Source organism: Sciurus carolinensis, chromosome 19 (genome assembly GCF_902686445.1).
Source record: "Sciurus carolinensis chromosome 19, mSciCar1.2, whole genome shotgun sequence".
Taxonomy (NCBI): domain Eukaryota; kingdom Metazoa; phylum Chordata; class Mammalia; order Rodentia; family Sciuridae; genus Sciurus; species Sciurus carolinensis.
In genome coordinates this window covers 23089903-23116325 of record NC_062231.1, presented here as the reverse complement: position 1 = coordinate 23116325, position 26423 = coordinate 23089903, and the positions used below count along the sequence as shown (strand labels likewise).

General features: G+C 40.1%; 1 protein-coding gene across 2 annotated transcripts in view; it reads left to right on the top strand.

The window, feature by feature from the left end:
- The window catches only part of Cntn6 (contactin 6), a 176791-nt gene that overhangs the window by 109230 nt on the left and 41138 nt on the right, over window positions 1-26423 (top strand). For both annotated transcript variants that reach the window (XM_047534747.1, XM_047534746.1), the window contains one exon: window positions 15707-15834. In XM_047534747.1, coding sequence (XP_047390703.1) covers window positions 15707-15834 — 128 coding nt within the window. The remainder of the gene's footprint in view (window positions 1-15706; window positions 15835-26423) is intronic.

Below are 26423 nucleotides of genomic sequence, written 5' to 3'. Positions count from 1 at the left end.
GGAGCATTCTACCTCATGGGGTACCCACCAATGGATATCCAGCTGCCTGAATGCTGGAGACCCACTTATATGACTCTCACTCCCTGTTGGATGCTTATTTAGATATTTCTCAATAGCCGCCTTCTAACTCATTACTGATCCTTTTTATTTTGCCTTCGCTCCCAAGGGCTTATAGTCTCAATAATGAAATAACCCCTCCACCCAAGCCATTTCATGACCGCCTCAGCCACCACACAGCAACTGGAAAGTGGGTTTCTCTGCCCCTTCCTCCTCCTTGCTGAGCTTCCTAATGGAACAAGCAAATAAACCTAATTTTATTTTGTATCACCAACTACTTAATGTAATAGTGCTTAGTACATCAGGTAGCAGGAGTATCGAGTGGGCAAATGCACCATCTGTCCCCGTGTTTAAGGAAGAGTGACAGTGTGCATAATGCCAGGCTTATTACAACCTCCCTCTGTGCTTCCTCTTCGTAATAAAATTTTAAATTGTTCGTACTCAACTCCTGAGAGCCTTGTTAAGGTGAGGCTTTCCGAGGGAGTACATGTTGAAGATGTCAGGAGCCATCTGATACTCTCTCCAGTGTCACAAGGAGAGGGAACAAGCTGAAATCCTGTGTGGGCCTCTGTCACTCCTGTTCTTATCTCTCCCTCTTGCCACAAACCCTCCTTCCTTGATCCCCACTGGCCTTCCTCAATCTGGGGAACTCGCCTTTCAGACGATGCATGCGGAACCACCTGCCTGCCCTGGTCTGTGGTAGCTCCCCTTCATTAAAGACGTAAAGCCTGCCTTTAAGCCTAGCCTGTAATTTGGGGGTGTGCTGCTTCACCAGGCTGTCTTGTGTTGGTGTCTTATTGCCAGGACCTTCTGTCAAATGTTTCCCTGTGACTTTAAACCAGAGGCAGAGATGATAAAGAAAGAAGTTCTGCCAATTACATAGCATCTTACAAATTCTTACACTGCATTCTACGACAGGAGGGGAGGGGGGTGTCTCATTGCTCAGTTGCTGTGAATTGAGAGCTGGAATCAGTGGGTTTCAGATTTAATCGTGCGTTGGAAGAACTTTATGCAAAATGCAGATCCAAGAGCTGCACCCCCCAATTTTTGTACTTATGGAAGAGGGCAGAATATTCTGCATTTTTCTTGCTCCTCTTCAGCCTCCAGGAGATGCTGAGAATCTTGTATACCACTCAGGGAACCACCAGCGTGGTGCACATACATCTGACGAAATGCAAACTTTCTTTATCTTTTCTCCTCTCTCCTCCAAATGCTGCTTTCTGTACTCAAATTTCAGCCCTTCATTATATTTCACTGTTGAACAGGTGTAAGTCTCCGTTTCCTTCCTCTTCAAAAATATAACTATAATTGGCCCTAGAACGGTGTCTGCTTACTGTTAAGACTTGCTTCTAATCTCTCAGTGACATTTAGATCCTCCAAAATTTACATACATATTCAACAGCAATGGTTTCATAGATGGAAAAGGTCAATTATTCATGTAATTTATACAAATGACCTTTTGTTCTTGGTTTGATTCTTTGGAAGTGATCACTTGATAAGTTTAAAATATGATGTTCTTGACTTAAAAAGAATGTGGTTTCTCAATGAATCTTTGTTACACCCATACATTCCTACTGATGCCGTGAGCATATGGGAATAAATAATAATAAGTGAATAGGGAATTGCTGTCTATCACGATATAGTTGAAGAAATGAAAGTTAGACCAATAGCGTAGAGATCATTATTGTTTAATATCTTCAAAATGAGTAGAAATGCTGTTAGAGTACTCTTTCTGTCACTTACTCTCATTTTCCATTCTCCTTTTATTGATTTATTTAATTTCTGCAATGGGATTTTTAATTTTTCCAAATGAAACTTACACAGAGCACATTTCACGAAACAGTTGATATGAATCCAGTCCATCTAAGGTCCTGGCGGGAGACGCAGAGTCCCCCTCCATACTCTCCCACTTCTTCTGGCCCTGCAGGACCTCCTGGTTTTCCCCCCAAGAATCCCCGAGGTCTCCCAAGACCGTAATTTGAGAACCACTGATTCGAAGTGACAGACGGGAGTCTCAAGTGTGACTTGTCAAACTACTCACTTATTTATAAGCACAGCTGCAAACCAATTTGACAGACCTCTCATGTAGGATTCTGGGTTTATAAATGTGAATGAGCTCAGTCTTGGAGTGGGGGGCAGGTGCATACCTCCCGTGCACTAGCACGTGGACCCCAGGGGTGAAAGACAGTGAGGCCTGCTACGGACTCAGCTCTAGAAGTTCAGACAAACCTCACCGGCTTGGAGGTCACTGAGCTGGCACTTGAAGGGTGGGTAGGAATTTTTCCCAGCGTAGGAAAGGAGTAATGGTGGGGACTCCTTATATTAATGTCCTGCTGTATACTCTGTCAATTCCAAGTTTAGCTATAGGTTTTCTTTTCTCCAAACAAGATACATTCTGGCAGGTACAGTGGACCCTCCTATAATCCCAGCAACTGGGGAGGCTGAGGCTGGAGGATGGCCGGTTCAAGGCCAGGATCAGCAACTTAGTGAGACCCTATCTCCAAATAAAACATAAAAAGGACTGGGGTGTAGCTCAGAGCAAAGTGTCCCTGGGTTCCGTCCCCATTACCACTAGAAACAACTTTCTTTCCAAGAGTTCTGTTTAGACTGGAATCATGTCCGAGTCACCCAAGAGTCGGCTCTTCCATGTCTTAGGGGAGGCTTAGTTATACTTAATAAATGTTCATTTTCCATTCTACCTCTGATTGAATTAACCAGTACAGCCAGAAATCTATCCTTCCTGTACTTCACCCTGACTTCCTCGTGGAAACCTATTGGCAATGGTTACGGTGTCCATTTATACGGTACCTGCCATGGTCCTGGAGTCCGGCTAGTGTGTCAGAACATTAGCTATGCAATTTCATGTAATTGTTACAATGTGTCTTTGAGAGATACTGGTTTTTGACAGGGGTGAAACCAAATCTTAGCCAAGTTAAATATCACACCCACAGTCACACAATCAGGAAGTTGTAGCAAGCATCCAATTCTAGGAAACTCTGAAACAAACATCATGGATAATCTCAAGCACTGTATCATAGGTTTTTAATTAAATTTCTGAAGAATTATATGTATTTATTATATATGGTAAATAATTTATTATATATAATACATACATTTGAAATATACATTATGACATACACAGGTTCTATTTGTAGAACTAAAGGTCAACTTTCATGCATACATGTTATTTTCCCTTTAAAAATTCTTCTGGGAGTAGCAATATATACAAAGTTTAATTTTTAAATAAATTAAAGGCATAGCGTAAATCTTATGTGCTTTCCACATACTGATAGATACTGTCCTGCTGATTGATAGCAGTAAAATAAATAAATCAGTCTTTTCAGCAGCTTTGGTTCCTGTGTCCACAGTGATCAAACCAGTGACTGGAATTTTAATAAAATCCACAATATAGTTTTGGGTGGCATGTGGACAGAGAAGTGCAAGTCCAGCAAACGTCGATGAGCCTCACTGTTGAGGTAGGAGATTGCTGGAAGGAAGGAGGCTCAGCAGAGGCGGCACATCCTAGTTGGTCCCTCTTCTGGCCACTTTGATCAACCTAATTTTGCAGACACTTAGGCACGTGATAATTCAGTAGCAAAAGAGATCCAGAATTAGAAATTCCACCAGCATCCGTCTTTCACAAAACCACGATCCAGAGCAGGGGGGTCACTTCCCAGATTCTCCTCCTCTGAAATCCCTTGATGAACCAAGAGCTGGAAGGAAAAGGAAAACAGCTCCTAGTTTTCTAGATCGATGGCCATGCTTTCCCCACCTGTGGGAAATCAGGGACCCTGGGGATGAAGTTACCTGTCCAAGTTACCTGACCATGTTTGAATCTCGTCTGAAAGGTTGTGACAGATCCAACTTTACATTTGCAAAGTTCCCAAACCCTGAGGACCTCACACGGTGGGCTCATGGCCGCGAACATAATGACAAAGCCAGGAGACCTTCCCAGGGTTCAAAATTCTCCATGGTGTTTTCCATCTGTTTTCTAGCTACTGGGGGAGCCTATTTAATTGTTTCTTCTTAAGTTCTAAGTTCACAAGCTTCTTTTTTTTTTTTTTTTTTGTTCTTTGCCAACTTCAGCATCTCCCACCTGCTCTTTTGTGGGACATGGGCTACAGGCATGCTGACATCCAAATCTACATTTATTCCTCTTTGTGTTTTCTCAGGCGTCCCCAAGCCACGGAAGCAAAGGGAGGCACTTCTCCTTACCTTTCTGTTCTCCTTCTGAAGAGCAGGATGTATTCCTCTTAGGTCTATTTTGCTGCAGTCATTTAGATTCATTTAACTTCCCATCCCATGCTGTTGTGTGGGTGCTAAGTCACATGGCTTCACATTCCACGGGGGTCAGCCTTGCAGGGCACACTCTTTGGCATGCCATCCGAACAGAGATTCATCCTGACACCGAATAATTACGTTGTTTAGCGACTGCTGTTATCGAACCACCTCCTGCTTTGAATCATGATTCAGTCACCCTGACTCTGTGTCGGGGTTCTGTGTTAGCACTCCCCAGCTGACCCTGAAATCCCTTCTGCATATGAAACAAGGAGATCCATTTGGATCAAGACTGAGATCTGAGGATCTGCAGCCTCGTTTCTGCTTTGGAGCTTAGAACAGTTGAACCGGAGACGCTCGCCGTGTAATCTTTTCTCAGATCACACCACTCATCACCCATTAAACCACAAAATACAACTGCAGAAGCCAGGAAATCTGAATTAGGAGACACTGGGACCTGTAATGTTTTCATTCCCATTTAAGTTAAAATATTTTGGAGTCATTTTTGAACTCCTAGGTAATGCTTCTGAACAAACTTTTGCTAATTAAGCCCTTTCAATTAGGTGCATAAGGACCCCAGATCATCTTTGAATACTTAATTCATGGGAAATGTATCTCCAGCCATTTAGTCTCTTAAATATATATATATTTCTCCTGTCCATTGAGAGTGGTAAAAAAGTAATGTGCCCAAGAATGTCAGTTTCCTTAGAAACACCTGCTTCCTGGGCAAAGTTGTGGTTTATGATTCTTCCTCTTCCTCTGTCTTTTCATAGATTTTTCATTTTAGTTTTTTTTCCTCTCCTTCTACTGCCCCACAGTCCACATAGATTAAATCACACTGTGCCCAATGTCACCCAATAGCCAACTTCAAGAATGCTACTGTATGCCTGGAGTGAGGAGAGAGGCGAAGAAATTACTAAAGATGTTACCAGTGCATTTTTGTGTATCAATTAAATATTTAGGAACCACCCAACAGGGTCCATATCATCATAAGAATTGAAAAGATTTTGATGTGGGTTGTATTTGATAGTCTTCATTTCCCTGATCCGAACTGTATAAAATACTGATTGAGACCAATCTTAGATGCTGGAATCTTTTTTTTTTTTTTTTTTGACATTTTCAAGTATAGTTTATGTATTTTATGACACAGAAATGCATCACTACAGTTTTGATCTCCTTGGAAAACTGAAAATAATTAAAATCACCCCCAAAGTCTAGATTTTACATGGAACATGCTACTCATTTATTTCTATAATGTATGGCATTTATATGAACTGTCTTTTATTAGAATTAACAGGACTCCCCCCACTGCCACCAACTTCAAATTCAGTGAAAACAGTTTTTTCTCAAAATTTCTGCTATAACCTTTGGACATATAAAAGTCCAGGGAGAGAAAAATAAACATAGGTATATATGAGAAGCTAGAATCTTATTCTGAGGAATTGAGTGAATTCCTTTCCTGCAACTCTTATACTACTTTATGTACTATCAACCAACTAATAGTCATTTATCAAGATGATCTTTTTATGACCATAATTAGCATTATTTTTTTTCTCCTCCTCCTCCTCCTCCTCTTCTTTCTTCTTCTTCTTCCTCTTCTTCTTTCTTCTTCTTCTTCCTCTTCTTTCTTCTTCTTTCTTCTTCTGGGATTGAACCCAGGAGGACTTCACCAATGAGATATACCCCTAACCTTTTATTTATATTTTTAGAGACAGGGTCTTGCTGAATTGCATAGGGTCTCCCTAAGTTGCTGAGGCTGACTTTGAACTAACAATCCTCCTGCCTCAGCCTCCCAAGCCCCTGGGATTACAGGCCTGCACCACCATACCTGGCTAATTAGCATTTTTTCTTAAATAGAGGTTATTCAACTAAGTGACTTTCTGTAAGTTTACTCAATTTGTCAACAACATTCATAAATATCCATTCAGGCCTAGGAAGAAAAGGCTGAATATTTGAATATTTAGGAGCAAACCTAATCAGAATATGTGGATTTATGAAGTACCTGCTAATTGTAGATCTCCTTGGAGAATAAAAATAAATATGGAAAAATAATAACCATGATAGGACCCTCATTATCCTCAGGTGTTATTTATATATGCCTATATAAATAAATAGTATTTGCAGGAAATAGTTTCCTAGAACTCCGTGAGATACTCAGATCCAAAGGTGTGCACATCCCTATGTAAATGGTGTAGTATTTACTTAAAGATCTGTGCACATCCTCCCATGAACTCTAAATCATCTCTAGATTACTTGTAATATCTAAAGCAGTGTCATTGTGATGTAGACACTCAAGAGTTCTTGCGTTGTTTAGGGAATTATGATAAAGAAAAAGCTCATTACCAGTGCAATCCTGTTTTTTGGAGGTGGGATACCAGGAATTGAACTTGCGGGTACTCAACCACTGAACCACATCCCCAGCCCTATTTTGTATTTTATTTAGAGACAGGGACTCACTGAGTTGCTTAGCACTTTGCTTTTGCTGCGGCCGACTTTGAACTTTCGATCCTCCTGCCTCAGCCTCCCAAGGTGCTGGTATTAAAGGCATGTGACCATGCCTGGTACCAATGCAATTCTTTTTCAAATATTTTCATCATCAGTTGGTTGAAAGTTTGTAATGGGAAACCCATTCATAGGGAGTGTTAGTGTGCATGTGTCTTTGTATATTTTTCTCTAAAATTCTGAAAGAAAATTGATGATGATTCTGACACTTTTATCCCAATTCTACATAAAATTCACATAGAAATCAAGCATGTATTCCCTGAGTAACCTGACCAGGAAGGAGAAACCAGATTCATATCCAAAATAATCAAAATTTAGAGTCCAGAGTTTTCTGACCCCTATATGACCTATCTCATAAAGAAGCCAAAACCAACAAAAACTTACTTTTATAGATTATTTAGAGATCATTGACTTGTCTAAAAAGAATATTAAAAACCTGTGACAGCGTTGTGACTTAGTCAGTGATTCAACGGAAACAGCGCTGGCTGAGGATTAGGAGTTCTGCATTGGGGCTGAGGTTAATGAAACTCCTGGAATCTTGACTTGCTGATGTGGAAAAATAATAATCTCTCCCATTTGGGGAGAGGGTAAGAGAGTGCTCTGAGCTGTAGTGATCAAGGGGAAGATGTGTTAGAGGAAGCTGTAACCTTCCATGTTTCCCTAGGAAAGAGAGCAGTTACGGTTCGAGAACGAGGTGTTTCCCAAAGATCCTGTTAAGGCAGCACTCTTCAAAGGGAAAATAACTAGATTATGTGAACTACAACCTAATCAGTTCATCCTAGTTTGAATGAACTGACTGGGTAGCAATTTGTAGGCAGGTGGGTAGTGCAGGAGGTGGGTTACTTTGGCAGGGTGCATCTTTGCCGCGACCAGCGTGACCAAACTTTCAGGTCCAGCAAGGGGCGAAGGGGGATTGGAAAATAAAGATTCACAGACACGAATCTTGAAGATGAAGCTGGGATCAGGTGGAGCTCTGCTCTCTGATGGAGATGCAGATCTCAAGAGTCACAGCAGCAATCTTTATTCATATATGTCTCATTATCGGGTTAAAGACTATGCAAGCATTATTCTTTGTATTCAAGAAAGTTACAGAAACCAGGAAATTTGTGTAGCTTTTCCACAGTTGCAAAGTGCAATGTTAGGAGGTCTGTGTAGCTTTCGAGAAAGTCCATTGTTAAAAGTTACTATAAAGCGGGCAGGAACAGGAGCAGCAAAGCTGGTGAAGCACTGTGGTTGTCTAGCACGAGGGTTCCTCTGTTCCCAGGAGCCGTGTGCCTGAGATCAAGGTCAGAGCTGAGAGGACTCTTGCACAGAGCCTCCTCATGCAGGGCACTGCCACAGCAACTGAGCCTCCTGTGCCCTTGCACAGGAACATTCCCAGGCATGGGGCATGCACAGCCATGAGGTCACCAGAGACCCCCAATCTCAGTCACTGCTGCCCATCCTCTGTCATTGCTCTCCACACATCTTCCCTGTGGACCCTTCTCCACCTGACTCTGCTTCCTGACGCCCCAGGAGCTCAGTAACTCTCCTCCACTGGACCCTCCTGCCATGCGCTGGCTCACCCCAGACCCAGGCCAATGGAGTTAACCATTGAGAGACTGAGGGCTCTGAACCATGAGCCCCAAAGAAGCTCTCCTTCTAAATTGTTCTCTTTGGGTGTTTTGGTCAGCACCGTAACAAGCTCACTAAAACAAGCACTAAGTCCACTTTTCACAAAGTCCGACTATGTTGGAGCCAGAGTAAGGCAGGAGCAGATGGGCAGCCATGGAAGTTTGTCTTACTCCACTGGGCAGCCTTGCTTTAGGCCACAGAGACACAGAGCTGGTCACTTGGCATCCAGGCATGTGTTGTCTCTGGACAGACAGTACCGAGAACTACTTGGGAACTTTCTGGGAAAGAAAAGAAGAAGGGATTTGTCCCCCTGGCTGCCCCTTTGCTAGTTGGGGTTGCGTTATCTGGACCTACACAGTCAATCGAACAAAGAGAACCAGAGAGACTCATCAGGTAAGTCCGGAAGAACAGGAAGCTAAGTGGACTTAGCAAGAAAGAGGGGCTCAGATCAGCAGATTGGAGTGCACATCTTTTGTGAGACAGGAGAGGAAGAGGTTCTGGGCTTTTATCTTCCGGTTCTGTGAAAAAAAGAAAAAAAAAGATAAAGAAAACGTATATTATAGTAAGAATTATGAACATTTGTTTCCCCTGTGGAACTTAAACAGCTCTTTCCTGAGAAGAATATCTGCATTTCCACCCCTGCCCCAAAGTCAACCAAAGTCAGGGATGAATAAAATATTCATGCATAAACTTTCCTGAACTTTCTGACACATAAGATTTCGTGGCACATATATCATGCTTTTTTTCAGGGCCGGAGCTTGAACCCAGGGCCTTGTGCTTCCAAAGCAAACACTCTACCAACTGAGCTAAATCCCAAGTCCTATGTATCATGCTTTGGCAAAGATGGCCGACATCATTTCGGAGAGATGGGCTAGATCAACTTCCTGTGGCTCCTTCAGTTAGCACTTTATTTTAACTCTCATTTTTACTATGCAGATGATTATTATGGTTTAGAATTAGATGAGGTGTCCCCCACAAGCTCATGTGTGAGGCAATGCAAGAATGCTCAGGGGTGAAAGGGTTGGATTATCAGAGCTATAACCTAGTAAGTGGATTAATCCATTGATGGATTAACTGGGTGGTAACTGGAGGCAGGTAGGGTGTGGCTGGAGGAAGTAGGTCACAGAGGGTGTGCCTGTGGTGTTTATACTTTGTCCCTGGTGAGTTGGCGTCTCACTCTGCTTCCTGGTTGCTGTGAACTAAGTGACTCTCCTCCACCTCACTCTTCCGCCATGATGTTCTCCCTCCTGTTGGGCCCTGAGTTACGGAGTCCACCAACCATGTACTGAATGAACCAAAATAATCTTTTCCTCCTTTAAGTCCTTTTTGTGAGGCCTTTTCAAATAATGATCTTAGAGGCATGCTATGCTTGGTTTTCATGAATTCAATGATTAAATCATGAACTTTGTTCCAGTCAGAGGTGTCCAGTATTCTCTGTATAACTGTCATCAGTGCCATTTAAATTTATTGACCTGAGCAGTTGGAAAGCACCACCTTGGTTTTTATTTAAAAGAGCAAGTTTTGGTATTTGCCTGTTTGTAGATCATGTCAGTCATTTATTTTTGTCGTTGTTGCTCATTAAATAAGGAATTTTTAAAAGGTGGTTTATTAATTGACATCAAGATTAGCATAGATATTACTTCTCCACTGATAATCAGGTACAAAAATCATTAAAATGCAATATCAATATTTGATCTAAAGTGGATTCCAGTGGGACGTTTTACTTTAAAACTAGATTGTGAAAAGTAAAAATTTATCCACACTTTTCTACTTCTTATCTAACTCATTTTAATCCAATCTATTTTACATTTTCTAGATATCAGTAAAATTAGACAGTCAATTAAAATTTCATGGTCCACAGTATTATCTTTAGACAGAACTGGAAGCAATACTCCAGTTAATAATCTCTCTATAAAAATAGCAATATTGCTCTAGTTTCAGCAATAAGAAATTATAATTGCCCAATGTCCTAATTTCTTTTAGTTCAAGAAATTTAGCTATTGTTCATCTTCTCTGTCCTCAAAGTGTGGCATCGGGTATGGTGGACACCAAATGAGAATAAAAATGAGAGCCATTTTCAATTTCTCTTCATACTTTGGCATGCACAGACGTAGATCTGTTTTCTGTATATATAAGTAAATTAAATATTGCACACAGGTTAGATTAATTGGAGTTATAAAATAGGTGTGAATATTAACTTCTACATATTTAGTTTATGGTGCACAGGAAACCGAGGAGAGGAAGGATAAAGCCCGGCAGAGGATCTGATGTGATGTTCTATCTTCCTGGGGTTCTACTCACAATAGCCTATCATGTGGGAGAGGATGGATATAAAATCAAGCAAATGAACAGGCCGTCTGTTACTCTGTTTTCTTCTCTACCCTGCCTACCTCCCCGAAAGTCAGAAGATTGAAACATTGCGTGTTCAATCACTCCATAAACTCTGCCTTCAACTTCTCAGTTAACCTTGAAATGTTTACATGTGCTGCTGGCTCCGTTTCTACATACTCTATTTTCTAATGACACCGGAAAATCTACCCAATGTCATTTGCCTGTCAGGCACACACAGCTTGTTGTTCTGAATTTCTACCTTTTTACACCCATCATGCAATTAGAGAAATAATGGGGTACATTACAACGCTAACCATTAATTTTTCTATCCATTGAATAGTCATATTACATCTACACATGTAAATGTCTTTAAATTCACAATTTTTTTGCGGAACATTTTAAATGCAAATGTCATGATTTGTAATTTAATCATCTAAATAGAAATACTAAGCGTTGGTCGTTTGGGGGGAAATTTTTCTATTCAATTCTGTGAACCGTCGAAATATCCTAATTAAAAGGAGAGTTGAGAAAAAAGACTTGAAAGAAAGAGTATTATTTTACTGAAATGTGAAAGGGTCCTAGTGGAAGAAACAGACACCACAAGTCAAGTGTCAGAACTTGGTGACAACAGAACCACAACAGTCCGGGAAATGATCAAAACAGGTTAGTTAAAGTCACATTGCCCAGTTTCACCAGGTATGAGCACTTTAAGACAGAAGGCACCAGGAACAGCCAACACAAGAATCCAAAAGAGTGGCCTAAATCATGAAGGAGAGCAAGCACCCAAATGTTAATGTCAGCAAAGGAGAAGAATTGGGTGGGTGCCTAGCATTTAATTAATTTTTATGACAATCAACATACCACTCCCAAAATAAAAATTGAAACACCATGGATTGGAAAGATTTGAATTGAGAGATGACTGGAAGCAGTTAAACAGTCCTGGGGACAGTTTTGCTAGCATCAGGCTCCTTGCTTAACAGCCTGGTAGTCTTCCACATCCATCCATGTTGTCATCTATAGCAGAACGCCCTGCTTCTTCATGACTACATAGTGTTCCACTGTGGCCTGAACCACGTTTTCTTACAGGAAATAAGCCAGGCGCAGAAAGACAAACACTGAATGCATCATCTCACTTTATTACGTGGGATTTTAAAAAGCTGACCTCACACAAGTTGAGCTGAATGGTGGTTACCAGAGCTGAGAATAGGGAGAGGTAGACAGCAGGAGCAGCGTTCTTGTGTGATACGAGGATGAAGGGCTGGTGTTTTGTGGTACAGCAGGTGAGTTTCATTAAGAAAAAAGTGCACTCCATGGGCTGAGGTTGTGGCTCCATGGTAGAGCGCTTGCCTAGCACGTGTGAGGTACTGGGTTCGATTCTTAGCACCATATAAATATAAATAAATAAAATAAAGACATTGTGTCCGTCTACAACTAAAAATATATATATATTTTAAAAACTGCATTCCATATCTCAAAATGTCAAAGGGAGAGGGATGCAAATGTATTCCTCATAAAGGAATGGCCAAACCATAAGGAGACCAACATGTCAGTTCTCTGACACGGTCGCTACCCAAGTATACGCCAGTCAGATCCCCACACTGCATCTCAAAAACCCACACACATGGTATGTGTCGATCATTTTTGTTTTTTTTTTTCCAAGCCTGCTCTCTATCTTTCGGACGCCTTTGTACAAACTGAACTGGGACAAAACATTTCCTCCTGCCCCATTGTCATTATTCCCCATGGACTTAAAGAAGTGCTTACACTGTGAGAAAAATAAATTGGTTCATTAACAACGTGCTTACTGACTTCAAATGGGAGTAAAGGACATTCTTAAACATTTTAAACCATCAGTATCATTTAACCCAACTGACTCTGCGACAGAGGTAATATGAATATCACTGAGCCACACGGGAAAAAAACCTGAAGATTTGGAGTGTTCATTAGCTTTGGCTCTGGTCACACAAATATTGAAAGTTGAGGCTCTGATTCAGTCACAAGGCAGTTGACTCCCAAGCCCACATTGTCACCCACTTTGCTAATGAGACTCCACTTGCATAAGAGAAGATGAAAACTAATTCCTAAAATCCACACTATTATTACCACCACACATCCAGGTGTCTGTGGTTAAAACTCTACCGGAGCACAGGATACAGTCCTGAGCCTGCCTGTAAGATCTCAGGAACACCCAGAACCTTGGAAAATGTGTTTACAGGCACAGAAACCAACATTTCATGTTTCGGGGAGTTATTGTACTTTGCAAAGTTCAGATTAAGAAACTGCACTATTAAAGCTCACTCTACGTAAATAATATTATACACACACACACACACATCTATATGGAAGATCAAGTTCATGTTGGTTCTAGAAACCATAAGCAGAATGTGTTTTGGAAAGCTACAGTGAGGGCATATTTGCTAAAATAAATACTTCCTCAGCTAATGGGAAGACGGGTTGGGATTTGGGCTCTGCAGGGCCACGTGGGTGCCGTGAGGCACTTAGCTTCTCTCTGGGCCTGCTCCCTGGCTTCTACCATGGACATAGATCCAGAGTAGCCCAGCGGTCTGTGTCAAGGATTCCAGGAGATGACAATTATTCCACACTGAGTGGAGACCTGCGTAGACTCAGTGCCCAGTAATGGCTTGTGACCTCCTTAAAATCTGACATCTGAGTTCTCATATCATGGAAAAGAGTACCCTGGATATTTAACACATTTTATATCTCACTTCCCTATTGTGCTACCTAACCTATTGCTACAAACATAGTGGGAATGTCACAAATATGTACTGAATAAATGAAGAAGACAAACTTTGTCCCACTTTCAGTTATGCATTGGAATGACTAGGGAAGGACTAGGGATGTAGGTCAGGACAGAGTCTGCCTCACATTCATGAGGTCTTCAAATAGAACAAAACAACAACATAATTTTACACCATTTAAATGCAATATAGTTTGAATATAATATAATTTAAATTCACGTCACTATTAGATGCTGGGGCTCCTTTCCTTGATTGTATGAGGCTCAAACATTTCTGTACATACGTTCGTGATCTATTATCTGTTAATAGTAGAACCCCAACCTTAAACACTGATAAACACTGTATCTGCAATGTGCAATTACGTAATCGCCTTCTATTTTCTTTGCTGTAAGTCTATTAGCTCATTGTATATGCAATTCCCCAGTTTTATTATCAGAATGTCTTTCCTCTCTTTTACAGGTAGCCTAGCTTTTCTGCATCTGGCCCTAGTTTTTCTTTTAAATGCCAGAGGGTCCTGTTCAGCAGTAAGGATAGACTGTTTTCTATTTTTCATTGATACGTAATGACCCAAAATCCAGATAAAGTATCTTTCTAATATATTCCAAACGAAGAATAGAATGAAAAATCGATCCTTATCTTTCTTTCTGAATGTTACCAAAACCATCAATTAAAATCTTCCATGTGCATTCTGCCTTATCTGAAAATGTCAGTTGCTTTTATAAAGTTTGATCTTGGTTGGGGTGTTACTTCTTTTTTAGTTTAGTTTTTTTTTTTTTTTTTCTTATAAAGGAAATTCATTTGATGGCATTTAGAATACAGTGATATATTTGTTTTAGCATGTAAAATGTTTTATCGGCCAATATTCAATGTTTTCATGCTGTTGAAAAAAATTCTTCATCATTCCTAAATACTAGAGGTAAATGATGCATGTAACTATTTCTCACATTGACCTCTTCTAATTAAATCAAATGAAGAATTGTATCTGGCCAGAAATCTGCTGTATGCTAGAATACCTTTGTGACTGTGTCAATAAAAATATAATTCAATTCTTAATGCAAACTGGGATCTATGAAACTGAACATTTCAGAAATTTAATAAGATAGCAAATATCTGCTATTGGAAAATACTGTAGCACAATAACTTTTTAAAAAGCTGATTACATCCCTGGAACATTCTGAAACCCGGATGTGGTTCTTTTCGGTGTACTAACGAAATCTGGTATCCTTCAGTCACGATAAACCCAACGTTAGAAACTGGTTTCATAGAAATTGTAGTTGACTGATATTCTCTGTGTTTCAAATTGGGTAATTAATTATATTAGCTACATTTCATGTTCTACACGTATTAGAGACAATGATTTGTTTGCGATGCAACCAATGCTGTTTTGTTATTGTTAATGGATATGACATGCATGCAAATCGTCTTGCCTTGCTTTCTTTTAAAAACCAGTCATTAAAAATCAGTTTGTTGTCAGGCACTTTGGAAGAACCCTGGCTACTGTCAGTACTGTGGCAACAGGGTTTAAAAGGTGGCTCTCTGAATTTGTAAGCCACAAAAAAAAAATAGAAGCCTAAAATTGGGCAGGTGCTTTTTTCTTTCCATTTTTTCCCTCTCTTCTTATGAAAACATTTGCAAAGCCAAGTTCAACTGTCAAAAGTGAGTTGGCTTTACAAAATGCACAGTAGTAACATTTCTTATTCATGCATTAGGTGGGTATTATGATACCATGCACTCATCTGATTTTTTTTATTTGTTCTAATCTGTTGTACGTGACAGTAGAATGCATTTATGCATTTTGATAGATCCTACATAAATGGAGTGTCATCTCTCATTTTCTGATTGTCCATGTTGCAGGATCACATGGGTCATGCAGTCATACATGTACGTGAGGTCATCTTGTCTGTTGATTTTGAATGTGCACTAAAATAACAACGAAAATTCAAGTTACCGTAAAATAATCATAAGTAGGGTGTCACAATAAAAACTCACGCCATTCGTTCTGACACTTAGATTTAGAAATTGATCACGAGTAACAATAAGAATAAATAGGAAGGGAATGAACTCATTGTAGATAGCCATAAATTTAGTGATATTTGAAAGTGAAAGTACGCGGTTATGATTTATTGCTATTGAATGACCTTTCTTCTATTAATCATTTTTTTTAGAGTCTTTCTCTTGGAGGATGGTAGCCTCAAAATACAAAATGTTACCAGGTCGGATGCCGGATCATATACGTGTGTAGCCACAAATCAATTTGGTGTTGCCAGGAGCACCGGCAGCCTCGTGGTCAAAGGTAATTTATTAACTTCATTTATGCTCGACGCATGTTGGAGATACATGTGCATACCATGACCCAATTACCTGTGTCAAACTTGTATCTTATTATATGTGTAAAAATTCTACTTTACAATTTATTTCAGCATTCTGTGGCTGTGCAGTCTTTGCCTAGAGAATACCATGGTAGATTGAAGCCTTTGGCAGTTGAAAATGTGGTCAGTGCTGTAATTTGGCATAGTCAAAATCTATCTTTGAATTCTCACATATACCTTAGCGTATGGGGCCAAGGACATTGTCATAAAGTCACTGACTGATAATTTTTCTTGGCTAAATGTCATTCAGAAGCTCTCATTTGGCTTGAAACAGTCACATGCATATAAGGGTACCAGATACATACCCAGATCGTTTATGTAACTTGAGGTATATAGGGAGTGAAATGCAGCGACCTGAATGAGCATTTCTTTCCAAAGGGAAGGCACTGAACCCCTGGGGTTCTTAGGAGTCCTTATTACATTCCTATTACAGTAAACTGATAAGATCATACAATTTGGGACGGTAAAATTGCATACTGTATTTTTAAGACTTTTAAACTTGCCAATCCGAGTGTACCTACATTTATCACCAGGGGACATCATTAGTCCTAGAAGTGTCTTTTCTCCATTTTTGCTGCTTTATTAAATCTCATCTCATAAAACCAGTATGTTTACTGGAAGCGATGTCACTTCTCTCCTTTCTTGCCTCCTGGATGATGAAAATCATTGTCTTAATAAAGCAGTTCGAGCAGCTAATTAAGCCCAAATGATTACATTCAGCAATTGGTGCTTTCTCATCTTTTCTATTAAAAATCAAAATCTATTCAATAAAAAGAAATTAGCCGCTAGTCTTCAGCCATCATTTATGGCTTATGAAAAATAAATACCCACCTTTATCTCTGGAAGATATTTCTGCCAACTTGTCTCAAACTTATTACATTATGTCGACAATTCCCTGGCTCACTCTGAGGAAATGTGACTGATGAAATTTGATGTGTCAAGACCCAAACAGGGAGGTACATATTGGAAAAAAAAAAAAAAAAAAAAAATCACTTCCTTAAGACTGTGTGGTCATCGATTTTTAAGACAGAGATGGACTTTGTGTTTCAAGATACACGCTACGGCTGTATTTTATAAGAGGATCTTTCTTTAGCAATATTCTGACAAAACTCATACCAAAACATGCGACTTATTTGAAAAAAAAAATAATGCATTCAGTAAGGGGAGAAAAGGGGGAGAATGTTTACATCATCACAAATGGAAAAGATGTAGGTAGTGTGCACTTATTTAATTATAGCAGAAGTTGAAAACGTGGAGAATTTAAAAAAAAAAAAGCTATTGTCATTACAAAGTTAAATCTTCCAGGTGTAGAGAAATTTGGAGTCATTAAAATAGAAAATGGGAAAGAATAAAGATATCTGTAGTAGAAACATATTTCTTAAAACAAAATTTGTGTAGCATACTGGTGGTTTATACTAGTGTGTGGTCCAGAATACCATAGCTGGACCAAAGATTTTGCTATTAAAATAAAATACTGAGCATCATTCACTCCGAAGCCTAAGAAGAAAACCAGAAAAGTTTTTGGATGGACTGAACTGAATGAATAGCCTCTCTTCCTCCAAGGTTTCTTAAACCTTCAGCATCTTGATGCTCACTGTCTATGAATAACTATTGAGAGAGAAATAAATGGAGAAGACTCCCATAAAAACTGACCGAGAAACTTAGATGCTCCTGAACTGTGCTTTGGTCTGATGATAACGATTGTGTTTTTCAGATGTGGGCTATTTCCTTGTTCTCTGCAAGATACAGGTCCTAGCTCTGATGATGTAAATAAGTGTTGTGGATTGGCTATGATCCCTGTTGATGCAGGAGTTTTCTTAGGTGAAATGATTGGCTTGGGAGACCTCTAGCCTCCTCTTTCCATCCTAGTTCCAATGGCTGAGTGATTGAGTGCAGGCAGGTGGGGTGTGGCTGGAGGAGGTGGGTGCCTGTGGCCCCGCCTCCCGGTCCCTCTCTTTGCTGCCCTGTTGCTGTGAGCTGACCCTTTCCTCCTCCACCACAATGAGCTGGAGAACTGGTTGACCAGAGACTGAAACTCAGAAACCCTGAACCCAAACAAATTTTTCCTCCTCTACATTGTCCTGGTCAGGTATTTTGGTCACAGCCGTGAAAAGTTGATTTAGTCATATGTTTATCTGTTTTTGAGATATTTATAAAGTACACCTCAATCCCCACGTACACTCCTCTCTCTGCAGGAGGAAAATAATCACTTAGTTTAAAATAACCGGACTTAACTTTCTGTCTCCTGCTGGTATTCTTCTCGAGGGCTCTTGAAGTTTAACAGGCCACTTGATGTTTCTGGCCACTTTAATTAGTCTCACTCTTCTGCTGCAGCATTGTTAATCTCCTTACAAACTTTTTATTAAGTTTTGGGTTTTTTGTTTTGTTTTGTTTTGTCCTTTCTTCCCTTTCTGAACAGAAACATAAAGAGGGCAGAGATTTTTGTCTGTTCTAATCAATGATGAGCCACAATTCCTAGAACATCGTCAGGGGCCACAGTGTCCAGTATATATTGATTTATTGATTGAAAGGTCACCATCTTACACCACTGAGTTCAAAAGGATAATTTCCTTCCTGACATCTTTGTCTAAAATGGGATAGTTTTCAATTTTTCAGAATTTAAGCTTCTAGAAATACTTGGCAAGAAAGAAAGAGGGGGGAAAAAAAAGAGATCATCTCAGGAAAATAACAAGTTTTAAATGCTTTCACTTTTCCAATTTTAAGGTTTGTAGTTGTGCATTTCTAATACATGTGGGGTTCCCAGCTCTGCTGAAAAATCTGTAGCTACCTTAAAATCCTAAAGACTTTGTAAAGAGAATTCACTGATGTTCTATTGAGAACAGCATCAGAAGGGGATTTGCACATACAAAAAAAAGTCCATTTAATATAATTGATTTCAATATGTATGATTAGCAAGGTGTTATCACACATTATATCTAATCATAGATTCGGGGTTATATTTTACCCACATGTCATTATAAGGAATTTGGGGGTCCTGTTTCTTTGTCATTGACAAGCACCACCCTACACAATACAAACATATAAACTTAATTATACAAATAGTGGAATAACTTCATTAGCACACATTGTATCTATAATATGAATAAAAACGTATTTAGAGCCAGGTGTGGTGGTGCATGCCTGTAATCCTAATGGCTTTGGGAGGCTGAGGCAGGAGGAGCGCAAGTTCAAAGCCAGCCTCAGCACCTCCATGAGACCCTGCTCTAAATAAAATATAAAAAGAGGGCTAAAGATGTGGCTCAGTGGTTAAGAGTCCCTGGGTTCAATCCCTGCTACCAAAAACAAACAAAACTTTTAAAAAACATGTTTAGAAACTTTGCTTTTTTTGTCGTCTGTGAAGTGTAACCTGTTTTGGATTCTGGGACTATCACCATGCACAATCTCTTACTTAGACTACTGTCTCTAATATGCTTTCATGCAGGAATGTTGTACCTATCGGTGCCAAAGAATTATTATTTTATAACCTCCTCATCGGAAGCTTTTGTCTTGGAAGGAGTCGTAACACCATGCATGGATTTAACCATTGTTTTAAAAAAACTATTAAGTGCATAGCCAACTGGTTTTTAAGATGGCTTAATATTTGTGTATGTGTATGTGTTTGTGTTTTTTCTCATTTAAGATGCTCATCAGATTATCATTTCAGAGTCAAATATAATTTGTTTTCTCAATCCAAAATCAGTCTCGAGTGACCTGAAAGATAACAGGGTGGTAAGGAGCAAATGAGAAATTTCAGGACAGCTGATAAAACGCTCCTCTCCTCTTTGGATTTACTTATCAGCCTCAGTCATGCAAGAAATGTTGTTGTTAGATAACATGTAAAAAGATAATGGTTACAAGAGTAAGATATTTTCCGGCTTAGTTTTTAGCTGATATGGCTTATCTGCGTTAAGAGGATTCTGAAGCTCTCCGCACTGTATGCCGGAAATTTCTATTTTCACTAATGCAGCAGGATCGGGCAATTTTCCTTTCAAACATCTCGAGTGCAATTAGCTGCTGCCTTGCCAGCTCCTTGCAAGATGCCCAGTGTAATTTGAGGACGTGTCCCATAGGCACAGACAGGGACTCGGGAGGAAAGAGAGTTTAAGGGCTTTTATTTTGGAGGACTTAGATTAAAATTGCCTTGTGTACATACACCAAGAGGTATAAGAAAATCACATAAAAGGGGGAATTATTCGATCTGGCATTTGGAAAATTATTAAAAAGCAGAGTAGCAGCAGGCTATAAAAATGATCTTGTTTGCAGGCAACATTTGTTTTGGTTTTCCCACTCGAGAAGTTGTAGATGTTCAATTATAGGCCTCATTGCTTCAGCATTATTTTCAACCGAAATGTCGGAACTCGGAAAAGCATATCTAATGTGCAAATTAAGTTTATTGCTGCTCATTTAGTTGTTTATTCTTTGTGATAGAAGTCTTTATTATACCAGCCTCCAGAAAGGGCCTCTCTGTTTTCCCCAGTGCAAAGAGAGTGCTCCCTGATGTGGGTTTACCTTTGCTAAGAGAAAAACCCAAGGCAGGTAGATAATTTAAGACTCTATGGCTTCAGAAGGCATTTTCCAGGCCTAGAGGTGTCTGGTCCAGCCCAATGGAGGAGACCAAACGTACAATTCCACGCAAACAAGACTGTTGGCATACATCTGTCACATCGGAGTGCTAGAAAACACCCGAAAAAGTCTGCCCTGCACACTAATATCTCCCGGAAAGTGTTCGATGCCACGCTAATGATTTCCTACAAAGAATAATTTAAAGCATGTTAATAAAAAAGATTTTGATTTATAAGTTACTAGTGGTGAAAATTATATTCAAGGTGAGAAAATGCATAATGAATTATTATTCCGGGCAGAGTGAAATTTTCTTTCCCATGCCACTAATGAAAAGAGTGCAGAGTGAATGCTGGAGACTCCAAGACCAAATTTCAAGTAAAAAAAGTAGGAAAAAAGCTCCTGAAGGTGCAGTCCCTGAAGCAAGCCCTTCCTCTTCCCATCTGCATACAGTTTGGCTCACAGTGTTTGAGAACTGGAGAATGGGTTCTTTGGATGGAATCTCCAAGTATCTGAAGCAATAGATTTTTTTATTTTTCTTGCATGGACATGCTGTGGCATACAGGGAAAAGCCATATTAATGGATTTTAGATTTTTGCATCTTTGCTACTGTTCAAGATTTTCTTAACTTTGAAAATTAAGGCTATTATGGGTTAGAGTTAATTGTGTCATTTTTTTTTTATTCTTCATAATAAAGAGTAGAGGGTGTCTACTCTATAAGACATCATGTCCTAAATGCTTAAATGCACAGGCTTTGGCATTGTAACAACTGACCCTTTACTTACTAGGGAGGAATTTGAAGGTTTTGTTTTGTTTTGTTTTCTGTGCTGGGGAGGAAATCCAGGGGACTTTAACCACTGAGCCACATTCTCAGACTTTTTTGCATTTTATTTAGAGACAGGGTCTCTCTGAGTTACTTAGGGCCTCACTAAGTTGCTGATGCTGGCTTTGAATTCACGATCCTCCTGCCTCAGCTTTCTAGGCTGCCAGAATTACAGGCCTGTGCCAGCATGCCCAGCTTAAAGGGGTTATTCTCACTCTTACTGGTTTTATAGTACCTTTTTTTTTTTTTTTTTTTTTTTTTTTTGGTACTGCAGATTGAAGCCAGGGAGTCTTAACCATTGAACCACACTCCCCAGTCATTTCTGTTTGTTATTTTGAGACAGGACCTCTCTAAGTTGCTAAGGCTGGCTTTGAACTTGCAATCCTCCTGACCCAGCCTCCTGAACCACTAGGATCACAGGTGTGTGCCTCTGTGCCTGGCTCACTTCTGAGGTTTTTGTTTGTTTGTTTGTGTTGGTTTAGTCTGAATAGTCTGTGTCATGAAGATATTAATGACCCTCAGAGGCTCACTACATTTTCTCTCTGTAGATCCTGAGAAAGCCATTAGCAAAAGTTTCCAAGGACAAAAGAGGAGTGGGGGCCAAGCGGTGGAGAGAGGAGAAACAAATAATGATAGGAACTGAGTTCAGCTTCTCTATATTTTGGTGGTGGGGATTGAACCCAGGGCCTATGTGCACTGCTGGGCAAGCACTCTGCCAGCTGAGCTCTATTCCCATCCCCCAGCTTCTCCTTTTTTTGGCTTTTATTTTAACTTGTCTCATTGTGACATTAAAAAAGTCCAAAAGAAAACACCCTCTTTGCACCAAGTCTTACAGCCAGGCAAGATTAAACTAGGAATTCCTGATTCCTAATTCCATCTTCCTCTAAAAAAAACTACTCTAACTTGTGATGGCCCAGCATAAAGTGAGGGTTGGAAAACCGTCAAGGGAACATTATCTATTTATAAAAATATAAATAAGATGCTGTAAATATGTACTCATTGCCTATGAAGAACTAACAGCTTTGAAACTGAGTAATTGGTGTATCTAATTCAATAAGCCGAAGCTGCAGGGCCCGCTCTTCCTGAATAGATGGCAGGCCCTGTCTTGATTATTTGTTAATAAAGAGGATCGAGGTTTATATCTTGCGTTATTACTTTCCAAGAAAATATTCAGTGTAACCTGGCCTGCTTAGACAGCATTCTTGCATGATAGGCGGACTCGAATGTTGAACAATTGCTTTCTTCACGGAGTTCTTCATTTGTTTCTTTTACTCTGGGGTGGATGGCCGCCTTTTAATATTTACTTTAATTTGAATATTGAAGTGGAAGATAAATGGGTAACGGTGGCGGCAGGTAACCTGGAATATATTGTCCGTGATTACTTTGTGCACTGAAATTAAATTCTCTTTTGCCTGTGGTGGACTGTCATTTCCATGGCTGCATGTAGATTTTAATCTCCTTCAACACGTGTCTCAGCAGATCATCACACACAGGGCCAAGAGCATATTAAACATTCTGGTCATATGCATTTTATGTCTGAAGCAGAAAAGTATATTAAATAAAGATTATAACTCCTGCGTTTCCAGTTTGCTAGAGGTAGAGACAGACTCCATCACACTGATTTCCTTGTTTGTTTTCCTCAGTCCACATTTTATTGTGGACATTAGCTTTGATTTTCCTGTGTTGGCTTTTCTGTTTCGTTTGCTTAGTTTTCTATGAACTTGACAATAATTCATTTCCCAAGTCAGTCTCTGTTTTCTCCCTATGGTATCAACTTGCCCTTTACTGTTAGACCTCTATTCCTTTAAAAAATAAAAAAAAAATTAAAAAAAGCCTTTCTTCTTTAAAAAATATTCCCTGATTTTGGTAGTTTAAATCTTCCAATGGGTTTTGTAAAAGTAATTCAAGAGAAACGCTTTTCATGTTGTGTTGGAAAAAGTCTTGATTCTCTGCTTGCGTTGGATTGATGGTTTAGTAGGAAATAGAATTCCAGAATAGAAATTTAGGGATGTTATTCTGCCCTGAAAGCTGAAACCACTTTGGTATCTGATCTGTTTTTCCTAACATCTTTTCTCTCTTTCTCCAGAAGCTGGTGTTTCCCCATATTCCACAAACCCAGGGCCATGTGCCACGGTTTGTCGATTCCCGGTAATTACACAGGGCATCTGATGGGCTTTGTCACCCTAGAAATTCTTACACTCTGGTCCTAGATTATCTTCTTGCGTCATTTACTATTGTACTTTATTGGTTTTCTGAAAACCCTTTTATGTAAATCTTCCATTTTCCTGAAGTGTTACTCTGGTTTGTATCCATATATGTAAATGTATATAATATACACGGATGTGTGTGCCCATGTATATATATATGCACCACACACATATGTGTATATGTATGTATGCATGTGTGTGTATGCATACACACACACACACACACACACACACACACACACGGAGAATTGTGACAGAGAATGGGAGATCTTGACTGAGGTTGGGGGTCTCTGATGACCTCATGGCTGTGGCCGCCTGGTTCCTGGGAAGGTTGTTAGGCAAGCGCATAGAATGCCTAGCTCCTTTGCTAAGGCCCTGCCTGAGGAGGCTCTGCGGAAGAGTCTTATCAGCTTTGACCTTGATCTCAGGCCCGTAGCTCCTGAGGATAGAGGAATTCTCCTGTTAGGCAATCACAGGGATCACCAGCTCTGCTGCTCCTGGGCCTCCCCCTTCACAGTAACTTCAAACAGTGGACCTTCCTGAGAGCCTTCCAGAACTCCTAAAACGTTGCGCATTGCAGCTGTGGAAAACCTGCATAGATGTTTCTAAGCTTCTGTAACTCTCTGAGTACAAAGAGTAATGCTTGTGTGGTCTTTAACCTGATAACCAGTCATATATAAATAAAGGTGGGGGGCATGACTCTTTTTTTTGGCGGTACTGGGGTTTGAACTCAGGACCTTGTGCTTGCAAGGCAAGCACTCTACCAGCTGAGCTGTCTCCCCAGGCCCTGGTGTGACTCTTTAGATCTGCTTCTCCATCAGAGAGCAGACTCCACCTCATGGTAGCTTTATCTGCAAAATCTATGCATGTGAACCTTTATTTTTCTAATCCTCCACCGCCCCTCGCCAGAACCTCAGGGTTGGCCTTACAGCATATATGTGTATGTGTGGGTGTGTGTATATGTTTTTGCTTTTTTCTTTCCTGACTTTGTGGGATTCCAAACTTCTAGGAGATTTCCTCAACTTTATCTTCCAGATCACTTATTGAATTTTTGCTCTCCCAGGTTTTAAAATTTTTCTAAGTGTCCTTTGGCTTTACGACTGGTTCCTCATGTAACATCTTGCTTTTTTTTTTTTTTCTCTCTCTCTCTCCCTGAAAATATTGCTTATGGATTTTTTTTGCTAGTTTATTTTCCCTGAATGATTTCTATGTCCCCAGACTGCGTTCCTGTCTTTGTTTCATTCCGTATCCTTTATTAAGAATTATACAGAGGGACCTTGTGAATTTTAGTTGTGGACTCATAGCTAAGCAGAGGGCACTACAAATCTTAAGAAGGCTCTAATCAAGTTTTGGGGCTTACTGATTTATTGCATGTCACACTAAGATGATTTGGCTGGGCTCTTTCCTCAGGAAATTCCTAAGGTAACCAGGTGGAGATATTTTCTCTTAGGCTCATTGGTTACTAAGATAACAGTCCTCCATTTTCTGCTTGGAGAACAGAGGTCCAGCCTCAAATGTTCTTGGAACTGAAAGGAGTAGCAAGGCCTGGGTTTCAGTGGCTCCCGTATAAAGGTCTTCATGTCCTTGTTTGCAGGTATGATTTCCCCACCCTCAGTTGTTTTTGGTTACTAACCATTCAGACACCCTGTTTCTTATCCTGTTTCAGTCAGCTTTCTGTTACTATAACAAAATACCTGAGATCATTAACTTATAAAGAGAAAAGGTATATTTTGTCTCACAGTTTTAAACCCTCCAGACCATGGCTGGGCAGACCTATCAGAACTGCGCTAGGGATGTCAGGCAGGAAACGTGATGGAGCCAGCTTCTCACCTTGTAGCCAGGAAGCAAAGAGGAGGAAGAGCACAGGGTTGAGGTCCTGCTATCCCCTTCAAGAAGTGCCCTGCAAACCTCTTACAGACCCCACCTCCTAAAGTCACCACCACCTCAGAGTGGTCCCACGCTGGAGACCAAGCCTTTAACACAGCAAGATTTGGGGACACATATCCAACCCTGGCATATCCTTTCAGGTATATCGGTTGCCCACCTCCCGATGATGTAGAAGAACATTCTAGAGATCAAAATTCTCTATTCCTAAATCCCCAAGGAGTGACTGACACAAGAAAGAGTTTTCTCCTTACATAGGGTCAAACCTGTTGCAAAGTCAATTTAAAGTCATTGAAATTCATTTAGTGCCTCAAATTTTGTCTTCTCATTTTGTCTGTCTTGGTGAATTTATGTCTATTTTGTCACCATTTAGTATATAAAGCGCTGCAAGTAAATGCTGTAATCAATGATGTTCTTCAAAATAGCGTACAGCCTGCTTTTTATATTGATATTGTTTTCTCTACTAATATTTAGAAAGTCAAGTGTTAGTTCTTTCTTAAACTTCATTGGGAGGCCTAGAAAGCGGAGTTTGGGAGATGCTGGATCATGGACTCAGTCCTCCGCTCGTGTACTGGATCTGATTCCCTCACTCAGCAATACCACCTGACTACTTCTTTTCTCAGTACTGATGTCTCCCCCACAGGACGACGAAGTAAAGACACTTTCACAAAGCAAGGTTGCTGAAGCTGGGTGCGGTGGCTCACGCCTCTCATCCCAGCTGCTGGGGAGGCTGAGGCAGGAGGATCTTGAGCTCAATACCAGCCTCAACAACAGCAAGGCACTAAGCAACTCAGTGAGAGCCTGTCTCTAAATAAAATACAAAATAGGACTGGAGATGTGGCTCAGTGGTTGGGTGGCCCTGAGTTTAATCCCCAGTACCAAAAATAAAAAGCAAAGTCTGAATCGCAAAATAAAAATGTATGTATTTAAGATGTGCAAAATACACACACACACACATACACACAATATACGGAGACACACAGTGAAATGATTCCTATAGCCAAAGAAATTACATTAACATCTCCATCTCCTCACATAG